The 13,230-nt window shown below is 58.8% G+C and overlaps 1 protein-coding gene across 3 annotated transcripts in view; it reads right to left on the reverse strand.

Moving 5' to 3' along the window:
* OTOF (otoferlin) overlaps positions 1-13,230 on the reverse strand; it is a 94,263-nt gene that overhangs the window by 2,450 nt on the left and 78,583 nt on the right. For 2 of the 3 annotated variants that reach the window (XM_007108422.4, XM_007108421.4), the window contains 19 exons: positions 12,574-12,735; positions 12,238-12,357; positions 11,564-11,725; positions 11,318-11,480; positions 10,694-10,764; positions 9,155-9,184; positions 8,599-8,730; positions 6,840-6,906; positions 5,829-5,965; positions 5,591-5,725; positions 5,083-5,220; positions 4,653-4,780; positions 4,366-4,536; positions 3,574-3,734; positions 2,772-2,914; positions 2,314-2,402; positions 726-824; positions 329-570; positions 24-202 (listed from right to left, as the gene is read on the reverse strand). In XM_007108422.4, the coding sequence (XP_007108484.1) occupies positions 24-202; positions 329-570; positions 726-824; positions 2,314-2,402; positions 2,772-2,914; positions 3,574-3,734; positions 4,366-4,536; positions 4,653-4,780; positions 5,083-5,220; positions 5,591-5,725; positions 5,829-5,965; positions 6,840-6,906; positions 8,599-8,730; positions 9,155-9,184; positions 10,694-10,764; positions 11,318-11,480; positions 11,564-11,725; positions 12,238-12,357; positions 12,574-12,735 (2,529 nt within the window). Of the gene's footprint in view, positions 1-23; positions 203-328; positions 571-725; positions 825-2,313; positions 2,403-2,771; positions 2,915-3,573; positions 3,735-4,365; positions 4,537-4,652; positions 4,781-5,082; positions 5,221-5,590; positions 5,726-5,828; positions 5,966-6,839; positions 6,907-8,598; positions 8,731-9,154; positions 9,185-10,693; positions 10,825-11,317; positions 11,481-11,563; positions 11,726-12,237; positions 12,358-12,573; positions 12,736-13,230 lie in introns of all 3 variants that reach the window. The other variant, XM_007108420.4, reaches the window with a different exon arrangement.

A 13,230-nucleotide genomic window follows, 5' to 3' on the forward strand; every position in this document is an offset into this window, starting at 1 on the left:
TGCCCAGCAGTAGTGGTGCCCACCGTGAGCTCAAACTCATCATTCTCATTGCGGGCCAGGAGGGGCCACCAGCCTTTGATACGCTTCTGCTTGAAGATGGAAGCCAGGGGCACGTCCACCTCCCCCGTGGCCATCTCCATGCTGCACTGCTTGGCCGTCTTCGCGCCCCGCGGGAACCGGTTCAGGTCCAGCTCGATGGCCCCTGTGGCAACCTCAGAGTCAGCTCTGACGTCCGGTACTACTGACCGCACCCCCAAACCTGGGCCGGGCTCACCCTGCCCCTGCCTCCCCTCCCCCGCCCGCTCTGCTCCGGTCTCAGCCTTTGCACCCAGGAAGTCGTCGGCGGAGAAGTGGTCGGCGTCCCAGATCTGCAGGGTGAGCCGCGCAGGGATTTTGTATTCGGTCTCGTCCCAGGAGAACATGGACTCCTTCTTGGAGATGACAATCTTCTCCTCGGCAGCCAGGTAGTCGAAGGGGAACAGGTAGCGCCAGTTGAAGTTGCCCTCGCCCGTGAGGGAGTGGTAGTGGACGTCCGTGTCCTGCTTGTCCTCCTGCTGGCCCTTCAGCCACCTGTGGAGCATCGTCGCCTGCTCCAGACTTGTGGCCACACCTGGGGGGGGCTCTCTCCACCCGCGGCGCCCCTGTCCTCTCCCTCCTCTCTTGCCTCGCAGGAAGGGGGGCCCACCCGGCTCAGACCCCTCCCAGCCAGGGAAACTCTCACCCACCCCCGCACGAAGATGTCACTGGACTTCTCCCCAGTGAAGAAGTCATCATCCTCCAGGACCACCTCGTCTGTGTTCCACACGATGACCCGTAGCTCGTACCTGGGCAGGGGGAGGGGCTGATTAGCACCCTGCGGAGGGGGGAGGTTCTCCAGGGTCTTGGGGCCAGGATGGGGCTGGAGATGAGACGACCGGGACAAGTCCTGGGGACTTGGGGTGGGCATGGGGCCTGGGTCAGGCTGGGGCTGAAGGAGCAGATGTGGGGAGAAGCTGAGGGGATGGGGAGACATGGGGGCACCCGGCTGGGAGAAGAGGGTCCCCCAGCCAGCATGGCTCTTATGAGGAGAGCCGGGTTGCGGGAGAGCCAGTTGGGCTGGAACGCCAGGACCCAGAGCACACTCTGGACAGGGAGGCTGACTCAGGCCCTGGAGAGGCTGCCAGGCTGCAGGGGAGGGCGTGGGGGGTGCAGGGGGGTGCGGGCGTGGCTGAAGCGAGGCTTGGAGAGTCAGCAGCAGGATCCCCCATCTCCAGAGGCCGGAAGCTCCACTCCAGCTCTAATAAAAGTTCACACTTAAGCCCAGCGGCTGGCTGTGGACCACCATGGAATCCGATTTCCTTTACATCCTTGTCCCCAGAGGGGATTTTCCCCTTGAAGTGTAATTGTCATGATAAATGAGGTAGTTACGTCTCAACCCTTAGGAGTGAGGTTGAGTCAGCTACTAAGAATTCACTGGATTGCGGCTCTTGGAGTTCTGTCCTGGACTGCAAGTCCTGGAGACATAACGGGTTGGGGTGTCCCCTGGTGGCGGGCCCTGGAACAGCAGACTCAGGGTCCCACCGGGAGACTATGCCAGGTAGAACGGGCTGTATAATTTGCGGCGTCCAGTGAGAAATGGAAATGTGGGCCCCTTCGTTAAAAATCATTAAGAATTTTAAGACTGCCATCTTGAAATAAGCGTGGGGCCCTGTGCAACTTCATAGGCCTACGCACTTGGCCCTGATTGCGGGTGCTGAGGCCAGTGCTGGCAGTGACTTGATCCTGCCATTTTACAGATGGGAAAACTGAGGGCCAGGCAGGGAAAGTAACCTGGCCAGTGTCAACTAGGAGAGACAGGCGGTGTAGCTCCTGACCCAGTACTCCCCACTCTCCCACCCTCCCGCCTCTTCTGGGCACTCGCCCTGTGCATCTCATCAGCAGATGCTTTAAATAAAACTTGGTTGAGCTGAATGACAGCCTGGAGTGGGGACTGTCAGGGAGCAGAGCAGGCTCTCAGGGCTTCTGTGTCTTGTGGGTGTGTGTGTGGGGGAACCCACGGGCACGCTGTGTGTGTGCACGCACGTGGAGGAGTGGGTCTGCCGGAGCGTGCCGGTGTGAACTCACGGCCCTCACCGACCTCGCCACGGAGGTGTGGCCCCTGCTGCAGCAGAGGGGACCCACCCGGGGCAGGCCCCACAGCCCTCCTGATGGGTTGCTCTGTTCCCCCAACAAGGCCACACGGGACTGACTAGGGACACCTGGGCCTGGAGCCTCCTACAGGAAGGATGCCTTTGGGGAGCAGGGAGGGAGGGGTGCTGGGCCCGAGCAGCTCACTTCTTGGGCTTCCGGGGGGAGATGTCCAGAGGCGTCCCGGGGGCCGGCATGTCCATGGGAAACATGTCCACCCACAGCTCCAGGCGGCCCTGAGGAGGAGGTGTGGCGGGTCTCACGGACTCTCCCTCTACCCAGCCAGGCCAGCTCTCCTCTCCCTCCCAACCTGTGTTCTGTCAGGACCCATTTCGTCAGTTTTCATCCTTGGATGCCAGCAGTTCCTATGACGTCACCAATAGCCAGTGGCAGCTTCTGAGGGAGATACCCTAGTTCTCCATCTGAGCTGATGTAATTCTCACACAAAGTTAAGACTCGAACCCTGGAAGTTATGGCGAAGGGCCATGGTGTGTGCGTATGAAGGGAACGCAATGAATAGCCTGAGGATCTGTTTTTACGGACCCAGGTTGGGACTCCCTGACCCCGAATACCAAAGAACCTCTGATCCCGGCCAGGCCAGTCACCTGCTCGATGCCCGGCTTGTCAGGGTTGAGCAGCGGCCGCGTCTCCACGTGTTCTGGCACCAGGCGGCAGCCCACGCGGGGGATGTCCTCCCAGTACCTCAGGGCCAACAGTGCCACGTGCTCTTCCGTGGGCTTCCTCTGCCCTGTGGGTGCCGGTGGTGAGCTCACACACGGGCTCAGCAGAACAAGAGACCTGTGCTGGGCCAGGGACTCAGGGGAACAAGGAGGCCCCATCTCCAGTTTACTGTTGGGAAACTGAGGCTCAGAGGGGGCTGTGGATTCTCCAAGCTCTCAGCTGCCTCACGGGCCCAGGAAAGTCTGTGGCCTTGGGTTTCCTCTGCTTGGGAGAACTTGACCAGAGAATTCTGGGCTATGAGGTCAGGGAAGAGAAAAACCCACATCCTGAAGATGTTTGGCACTGGTTTCCTGGCAGAGATACCTGCTGATTCTCTGGGAGGTGCCAGGGGGGCAAAAGTGTGGGGAGAGCCAGACCGACCTGGGTCTATGCCCTCACTCTGCCTTGTAAGAACTGAGTGGCCTTGGGCAAGTCACTGAAACCCTTTGGGTCTCGGTTTCCTCATCTGCAGAATGGGGAGAACCTCCCTACCCTCCAGGGATGCCGGGAGAGAGAGTGAAGGGGACAAGTGGGCAAGCGCTGTGTGGGATGGGGAGAAAGGGTGGAGGCTGGGCGGACAGGAGGGGGTACACTGGGGTGATGAGCGGATGGGTGGTCCCACCCCAGGGAAGCGTGGGTCCTTCCTTGGCCTCTGACACCCCCGTAGCTTTGTCAGCATCCTGTTACCGTTCTCGTCCTCGATCTCGGAGGGCCCTGTGAAGACGCGGTTGGACACCTTCACTCTCCCAGGGGGCCCGAAGTGGGGGCCGTCCACTTTGCCCTCCTTGCAGAGGCGGGTCAGGATCTGGCTGGGCTTCATGGGGTCCCGCCAGATATTGTAGCCGTGTCTGTCGGAGGAGACACATGGGTTGGGTGGGGCTCAGGGTGTGGCTGGGCCATCCCCAGGTGGTAGATGGTCCTGGCCGGTTTCCTTAGGTTGGCCGTTGCTCCGGGTCAGCAGGTGAGCCCTGCCCTGCGCTCCAGGATCAGCTGACACACCAGGGCCGCTGCAGGCTGATCCCTCCTGCCCTGGGCTCCGGCCCACATGCTCAGTATCCAGTCTCCCCCAGGGCAGCCCGCACCATCCCCGCCACTGTGTCCCCTCTAAGGGAACTTCAAAGACTCCCTGAGGAAACTGATAACACAAGAGGCTAAGGCGCTTGCCCAGGGTCACGCAGCCTGGCAGTGGCACAGGGCGGCCAGATCCTCAGCGCACTCTTCCTAGCGCACTTCTGCCTCTCCACCCAGCCCGCTTTTCTCTCCTCATCCTGCTTCCTCTGTCCTGGAATCCCCTGTCTCTCTCCTTGTCTTGGAATCTGCAGTCCTGGCTCCTGAAGGCTAAGCCCAGAACCTGTCGGGGTGGAGGCCTGGCTGCGACAGAAACCATAATGTGTCCACCTTCCCAAATCCCACGGTCTGCATCTTGGTTTTGGAGTCAAGGTGCAGTAGGTGCGCCCTGCCCCGCCCCGCCCCACGCACGTGGAGTAGGTCTGGGCGATGCCACAGGTGGCACGGTGCTTGCTGTAGAAGCGGTTCTCCAGGTCGATCTTGGTTTCCCCAATGAGGTCATCGGTGCCTACCAGATCCCAGTCGTATACGGCTACCGTCAGCAAGGATTCCATGGGGAAGGAGGCCTCAATGTCAAAGGACCTTGTGGGACAGGGTGGGGAGAAGGGTTGAGGGTTGGGCTGGGGTAGGGTGGAGTAGGAGGTGGTCTGCTCTGGGGAAGTCGGGGCAGGTGGAAGTGGGACACCAGGAGGCCTTACTTCCCAAAGATGGGGTTGAGCTGCTTGGAGATGTAGTTCTCCTTGTCACGGATGTCAGTCTTGCCTAGCCGGATGACGATGTAGGGGTCGGCTTTGCCATTGATGTCTGCGGGGTGCAGGTCTGTGGCCTGGGATGGGAGGGGTGCTCCTGAGCAGGGCCCGGGCACCTTCATCTTCCAGTGTCCCCGCCCCTCTCCCTGATGGTCCCATGACAGTGAGGGGCAGGAGCACGGACCAGAGACTTGCTGTGTGACCCTGGGCAAGTCCCTGACCCTCTCTGGGCCTTGGCTTCCTCCTCTATAAAGGATGGCACTAGACCAGCTGACCTCCCTGGTGTCTTCCAGATGGGGGCTGTCAGTCTGTAGCTGCTTCAGCCCTTTCTGGGCAGGAGGACTGGGAGCCTGGGGAAAGGATGTGAGGGGACTCTCACCCGGACCACGTAGACCCGGACCAGCACGTTGATGGGGTCATTGCTGGGGATGCCCTGGAACATGCCATAGATGGGGTCATAGCCGGCTTCCCGGGACACGTCCTCTGGGAGTGGCACTTTGTACATGCAGAGGGAGCCCTGGGGTGAGGCAAGCGTGGGTCAGGGTGCAGTTCCCATGGCACAGGCAGGGGTGGCATTCAAAATAGCCAAGAGCCCTGAGGGTCTGCACCCTGCTGTGGTGGGGCCTTAACCCTTTAGTTGCTGGGGTACAGAGAGTCAGGGGTTCTGGAGGGAGTGGCTGCAGTGGGGGGGGCAACTCTGAGGGGGGTGGAGTGGGGAGGTGGGTTTAGGGCAAATGATCTTTACCAATCAGCATGGAAGTATTTTCATACTTTACCAACCGGGTTGGCTGACAGTTCCACCTGGCTGTCAGCCCCGGGCTTGGGGTGGGGAGAAGAGCTGGTGGGGGGGCTCAGGACTTAGGGCCCACTTGTGCTCCCTGCCTGACCTTGAAGCGGCCCACGATGCGCTCCTCCTCAGTTGTGCCATCCTCGTTGTCCCCCGTCTTGCCCCGAAGCAGGTTGAACGTGTGCAGCCAGTCCTCGAAGCTGTCAAACTCTGACTCCAGCTCCTTGGGGTACACCTGAGCCAGGCCGGGCTGTCAGGGGGTGAGGCCGGTCCACTGGCCTCTGTCTTGCCCCCGGTGTGACCCTACCTTCTGGCTAGGTCTACTCCCAGACCCTCACCTTGAGTTCATCAATCTTGGATTTCTTCTTCTCAGGGGCCTCAGACCCTTGGCCTGGGCCTGGGCTCTGGGTTCTCTTCTTCTTCTCCTCCTTTGCAGCCCTTGCCTTGTCCTTGCCCTTCATCGGCCCCTTCAGACCTGGCCAGAAACAGACAAGGAGGCAGAAATGATCTGACAGGAAGGCCTGGGTTGGAGACCCAGCTTTGTCGCTTTGCTAATTGAACTTGCAGGTCTCTGTGTGCTCATCTGTAGAAAATGCAGACAATGCTGCCTGGCATGCCCGCCTCACACGGGAGCAGGGCACCAGTGTGCCAGAAATGCGCAGAGACTGTTGTGTGCCCTTTGACAGAGAGGGGCATGGAAGGAGCTTGGGTCTGGTGCCAGCTCACTGTGCTCTCTGTCCTCAGTCTACTTGTCTTTAACATTAAGAGGATTGTTCTGTATCAGCATTTCCCAAACAGCATTCAGTGGAACACTAGGTATAGGTGTTCTTGGAATGCTTTAAAAGAGAAGATATGTATGTGTGTGTGTGTGTGTGTGTGTGTGTGTGTGTGTGTAAAATAAGCTGGGGAAATATTTTATTATGTCTTCCTTTTAGAGATTTATAATAGCATTTGTATCTTAAAGGCACTGAGAAGTCCTGCACCAAGGGACCTGTTTAACCCATTTGACCCCAGAACCCTCTTTTCCCTTCAGAAGACCCATTAATAGTGTTCCATGGAAAAGGTCTGGAAAATGCTGAATGGGGTGAGCTCTGAGATTCCCTTCCAGTTCTGATGTTCTGTGACTCTAAATGTCTGTCCCTCACTGTGGCTGCTGAACTGGTCAGAGTAAAAGCCACTCTAGATAAGGGCCTCAGCCTGCTCTCTGGTGCCCAGGGATGCCTGTTGGCTGCTGCAGCTGTGAGGGCCCATGGGAAGGGGAAAGAGAAGCAGCTGGTGTGACAAGCAGGGGAGCCAACCATCCGGGGGGCCGGGAGGGAGAGGCAGAGATCCAGGGCTCCAGAGCTCACCCTCAGTGTTGTCCATCTCCTCCTTCTCCTCCAAATCAATTCCTGAGGCCTCTTGCTGTCGAAGTTGCTGCCAAAAGATAAGGTGAGGAGGAGGGAAGGTGGGTATCCTAGGGAGGGGTTTGTTGAACCCACGCTGTGGTCTCAGACCAGTCTTAAATGCTTAGATTTAGAAACTCTTTTCCATTGGGTTTCAAACCCATGATGTGCTTAAGTGGGTTAAAAAAAGTTTATGATGTGTACAACGTGACTTAACTGTACTTAGGGATTATTATTCTTTAATTGTGTATGATTGAAAAATATGTGCTCTTTAATGTTGCTTCTTAGTGGTATCATTATTTTATTGTAGAAAACTGAATAAGAAAATGTGCCTTATTTTCTTCAGTCACTACACACTGGACACTAAATCATCAGGTTTCACCCAAGGTGTCACCGCCACCTGGTGGCAGCCTGTGCAAATTACAGGAATAGACTCGAGGAGACAATGGGCAGCCTCTTGGAGCTCCAGCCTGGCCAACTTGAATCCAGGAGGTGTTGGTAGGAGAAGATACTACTAGGTGTCCCCCAGTTATCTGCTCTTCTGCTCTCTAAAAGTTTTTGGCACACAGCTACCTAGCTAAAGATTACATTTCCCAGCCCCCCTTGCAGCTAAGGGTGACTATGGGACTAGATTCTAGCCAGTGTGAGCTGAAGTGATATGTGCAGCTTCTAGGCTGGGCCCTTAAAAGGAAAGGAGTATGTGTCCCCTTCTTCTCTTTACCCTTCCCGTGGACTAGTATTAGGACGTGACGGCAAGCCATCTCTAACCACACAGATGCCAGTAACAAGATGGCAGGGTCTTGGTCCCTGACCCCACTGAATCACCATACCAACCTTCTTCTTGTTCACATCAATCTAACTTGCTACAGCAGTTTAACCTGTGCTCTAACATGGATGGTAAACATCACACACAACTCGGGTCATAGAAAGGGCCTGGGGAGAGAATGTGGCTGGATCAGCTTGGTTGAGGAAACACAACCATGGGCACATGTCCATCCTGGTCAGTCGGTCAGTCAAGGAGTGCCCTGAGCTAGGTGGGCAGTGTGGAGAGAGACAAACGAGGAAGAGGAGACATGAGCTTTCTGGAACTTGCAATCTGGCTCAGCAGACAGAACCCGTGTGCACACAATAGAGGAAGAACACTTCACGGCCACAGTGACGGAGGCATGTAAAATAAAACAGCTGGGTGTTATTATGTAAAATAATAATAGCTGTGCAAATACTACTGAGAAGTTGTTGTTCCCTTTGGCCTCTGAGCATGTATTTCTCCTCTTCCTCAAAGGTCACCTCCTCTGTGAAGCCTTTCCTGATGCCGCCAGGCACTGAATTGCCTTTGTTATCACATGGTAGTGTATCTGCTTACATGTCCATTTCTCATGTCCAGTAAATACTCAGGGCAGGTAGCCAATCTTATCTTTTGGCTCCTGTAGCCCCTAGGTTGGTGTCTGACTCATCATGTACACTCAAGAGAATTTGTGGAAGAAATGAAGGAGGGCTAGAGAAAACCAAGGCAGGGAAGGTAGACTGGACCTCCATCCTGGAAAAGGGTGAGCTAGAACTTCGAGGCTGTGAGACAGCCTGCCCCAAGCTCATGTCGATGGAGTCGGGGAGCCAGCTCTGGCGCGGGCGGGGAAGAAGATGGATAGGAGGGTCTGATGTGGAGCTGGGGTCACCCCTCCCAGCCCAGTCCCTCCTCGGCCCCCTGCCCAGGCCAAGGCGTCACCTCTTTCATGGTATCGATGGAGGCAAAGTACTTGGACCACCAGTCCAGCATGGTCTCATCTGGCTCCTCCTCCTCTGGTTCTTCCGAGCTGCCCTTCTTCTTCTTCTTCTTCCTCTCTTTCTCCTCATCAGCCTGCAGGGTTGGCTAGGTCTAGAGTCCTGCATACATCCCCGCACCCTGGCCATTCCCGGAGACCTGAACAATCCGGGGTTCCCCCATTCATTCCGACCATCTGCTTCAGGAAAGCCCTGGGCTCCAGGGGGCTCTGTGGGGCTACCGACATGAAGGGGCAGGGCCTTGTTTTATGGAAGTGGATGTCACGGCCCAGAGAGGGTCATGACCTGCCAGCATGAGCCCCCAGCCAAGGCAGGATTGCCTCTCAGGGGTCCTGCAGCCCAGACAGCTCTCTCCCTCTGCCTCTTTGGAGGGGTGAGGTGGCCGGGATATCAGGGGCTACGGGGTGGCTCTGTCCCTGATGCTGTTTTCTTTGGCCTGATACCCTATGTAGTATAGGGTCTTCTCTCCCCAGAGCCCCCAGGCTGGTCCCCACACTCACCACATCCACCTTGATGACGGCATCAGAAGTCTGCAGAAAGGAACCAAGGAGACAGGGACAGACTTAGCCACCGGGGCCGGAAGTGGTAGGTAGCGGCCGGCCAGGGAGGGTGGAGGAGAGGGAGCTCATGCAGGGATGTTCCCTGTGTCGTGAGCGCTGTGCTCACATGGCCAGTTCTGGGTCTGTGGAAGGTCTGCCTTGAAAATGTTTCCTCAGACCTTTCAGGGTGGTGGTTTGCAAACTTGGCTGCACGTTAGAATTACCGGGGGCTTTTAAAAATCATCAGTTGCAGGGCTCCACTGAGTCCAAATGGGGGAACTGGGCACCAGGAGAGTTATAAACTCCCCAGATGACTGTATTGAGCAGTCAGAGTCAAGAGGGGAGGCTGTCACGGCATGAGGCTGGAGGTCAGTAATGCTGGCTGGATGAAGGACAAGTGCCTTAAAAAGGAAGTGGACACAAAATTATACAACTGAAGAGGAACCTGGTGAAAAGGGTCCCACCAGAGTCCAGGGCCTGTGGGACGATGGGGCAGCTCAGGTCTGTGCCGTCCTCTTGGTTCACCGATGGCCTGAAACCAGGGGGCTTCCCTACCCCGCCCCTGCCTCCAGGAGGAACGGGCTTCTCAGGGAGGAGCTCAGGAAGCTGGGAGCCGAGGGGGATGTGGCATCTCCAGGTGTAGCCCCAGAGTCCCTGGCAGTGCCATCCCAGGCCTGCAGGCCAGGCCCCGGGCCTCGACTCCTCCCCTTTTCCATGAGCCGTGCCTCGTGCTAACTCAGCCTGCTGGCTGGGACTCTGTGGGGACCAGGATGATGAGGTAAGGAAGGATCCTTTCAGAGCCGACTCAGATCTCAGAGCCTAGGAGACGGCCCTGGGCTGTGTGAAGCACATGCAGTCAGGAACGGGATTTGGAGAATGTGGTGGGAAGGAAGCCTGCCTCCCGCCCCTCTGTCCTGTCTGGATTCAGGATGGCCTGTTCCAGGCCAGCCTCCATCCCGCCGTCCCCTGCTGACGCCATGTCCGCATCGGAACACCCAGGTGACAGGTCTCCCTCTGGCAGACAAAGAGCCCCAGCCCCAAAGCCAGGAGGAATAAGGTGCTTCCACCTGGAAACCCGGCCCCAACCTATGCCTTGGGATAGTTGTTTGTAAATGGCTGGGAGGGAAAACCCGGGACCCTCTGGAAAGAACTCTGGTGTTTGCACAAGGAATCCAGTGCCTATGGTGTCGCTTGTTGGAATAAAAATAATTGCAGGCTGTTACTTCACACGGTTACTGCTCTCTCTGTTTCTCATACGTGTGTACCACGTGTTCACGCACACGTGCACACGCACACACGCAGAATTGAGAGTCTCGCCTTCCGGGACGGTACAGGATGGGGCTGCGTGCATATGCAGTCAGGGTTAGCCCTGGCCCATCGCCCGCCAAAGGAGGAGTGACTTAATGGGTCGCCTTGGGTGTGGGGTGGCCCGGCTCTGGGAAAGCGCCACCCGCAGTTGCACGTCCCCAGCCAGCGTGGGGCCGACCCCAGGCGCCTTACCGCATCCAGCTTCACCATGGTCTCCAGCTTCTTGACGGGCACCTCCGGCTCCATGCTCACCACGACCTCCCCTGTGGGGTGAGAGGAGGGGCCCCCGCTGTACGGCACACGGCGGCCCTGGAGGAGCCCGCCTGGACAGAGAGATGGACAGACAGACAAGGAGGAGCAGGAGTAACAGTGAGAGTCAGGGGTGGCTGGAAGGACCAGAGGCCTAAAGCTGATTCTAGAGCTTTCCGAGGGAGAGGGAGGGATTCGACAGTTGAGGGAGAAAAGAGGGCATAAGGCGAGGGAGGAGGTGAGCCGGAGAGGAGGGTGAGGTGTGCTGAGTGACACAGTGGGGGCCGCGGGGCGGGGGAATGGGGGGGTTGGGACGGGGTGGGGGGGGCCTGGGTCTTCTCCAGGAACCGGCTGAGGAAGCCATCTGCCCTCAGGCCCTCTAAGGACCCCTGGGCTCTGGCCGTTCTGGCGCTAGAGCTTGGGGCCATCCTGGGCAGCCTTCCTTGGCCCCCAGGGCGGGACCTCCCTCCTGGCCTCCCCCGCCCACTTAGGGATGGCCCCAGGAGGAAAGCAGGCGGGCCGCACTGAGAGCCCGAGGCCCTGCCCTGGGCCTCAGGAGCGCCATACCCGAGGTGTTCCAGCTGGGGGCTGAGCGGTCGGGGGGCCTGTAGATGAAGCGCCGCAGGGAGCTGACGGTGTGGGAGCCGACCAGGGTGTAGCGGCCGAAGGCCCGGCAGTCCACCACGCGGATGTTCAAGGGCGGGTGCAGGAGCTCGTTCTCCGGGAGGTCCTGGGGGTGGGGCAGGGACCCTGAGCTCAGAGAAGCGACAGAGGCACCCAGCTCTGCCCGGGCAGGTCCCGGCCCACACTCACCACTTCAAAGTACTTGACGAGGGTGTTGAAGTTGGGGTTCTTCTTGTAATTGTGGATCAGGGACGACTGCACCCCCTTCCCTGCGCACTCGATGTCTACCCGCGGCCGGTCCACCTGGGCCAGGTTCACCCGCTTCAGGTCCCGCAGGCCCCAGAACAGCACCTGCGTTGGGGGGGGCGGTGGGGGGAGCTGGTGCCCTCAGTCAAGGGCACCCGCTGCCGGCGGGCAGGGCCACCTGAGGAGGAACCGGGCTGTGGGTGGACCGTGCGTCAGGAGGGGCAGGGCTGGGAGAGCCAAGGAGGGGCGGGTGTCCTGAAGGCGCTGTGGGGTGAGGGTGGGTGTGGGGGCCAGATGGGAGGGCCGGGAAGGGTCCTGGACCGTGGCAGTGTGACTCAGTGCAAAAGGGGCAGGCGTCGGACGGCCGCGAGCCTGGGTCTGCTACTGGCCCCTGGGTGTGACCTTGGGCCAGTCACTTCCCCTCCTGGGCCTTCAGTGTCCTTATTTGAAACACGGAGCGTGGCCTGAGGTTGCTGAAGACCCCTGGCGTTTGATGCCAACAGTGTAATGCATGCCTACGACCCTCAGGGAGCCAGAGTGCTGGGGGCCAGGGAGCAGAGCACAGCAGGGCCTGTTCGGGGCAGGGCTGGGAGGGGCCGGATGGAGTCCTCACACACCTCTATCCGGTACTTGCTGAGCACAGGCCGGATGCCCACAGGCACAGGCATGATGGGACCTCGGTCCATGTCCACTGGGCCATTGATGGGCGGCAGGTCGGCCTTCCCTGCTGGTCCAATCTGGGGAGTGGGGGACATACTGTCACACCCTGGGGAGCCCGGGGAGAGGGCTCTCTCTCCCCATGAGTTATCTGGCATGTGATCTGGGGAGACAGGGAAGGCTGAACAGCCCAGCTCCCCAAGAACCTCACCCCCAGCTTCCTGTCCGACTGGCCTCACAGCAGGATGGGGAGGAGAAAGGCCCCTGGCCCAGCCCCCTCCTTCCAGCAGCCCCACCTGCAGCAGCTCGAAGGCGGCCAGCAGGTCCCCGGCCGTGGCGTTGCCGCAGTAGATCTGGTAGTACTCGAGCTGGGGCGGGAAGCGGGGCGGGCAGTAGGCCTCGTCGGCCATCTTCACCAGGGGCTTGGCAAAGGTCCGGCCTATGAAGTCAGCTTTGCCCTGATGCGACAAACAGCCAAGGTGGCCTCTTGGTGCTTGAACTGACCAAACATGGTCACACCTGGGATCTCATTCAGTCCTCACCATGGCCCCATGTAGTTGCAGGTGTGATCGCCCCATTTTACAGATGGGGGAAACCAAGTCTCGGGCTAGCTCCAGGACATGCTGGCAATGAATGGCAGATGCAGGACTCAGGACTAGAAATAGCTGCTCCTACCTCTAGTGCAGAGCTCACTCAGGGCACCCCAGTAGCTGAGGTGGCTTGTAGTAAGTGGCTCCCCAGCTCTGGAGGGGTCACCCTAACCCTCCACTCCTTTACTCCAGAGCTCCCATGGAAAGCTATGAGGCTGTTAGTGACTGTGGTAGGTGTGGGCAGGGGTGGGGGGGCCCCTCGAATGGGGGAAGGCTGGGGACAGCAGGCTTTCCTGGCACATCTGGGTCTGAGCTTGGTCTGTCTGTGCCGGGAGGTGGGACGCCCTGGCCTGTCTCCTCCCT

Source organism: Physeter macrocephalus, chromosome 12 (genome assembly GCF_002837175.3).
Source record: "Physeter macrocephalus isolate SW-GA chromosome 12, ASM283717v5, whole genome shotgun sequence".
NCBI classification, from domain to species: domain Eukaryota; kingdom Metazoa; phylum Chordata; class Mammalia; order Artiodactyla; family Physeteridae; genus Physeter; species Physeter macrocephalus.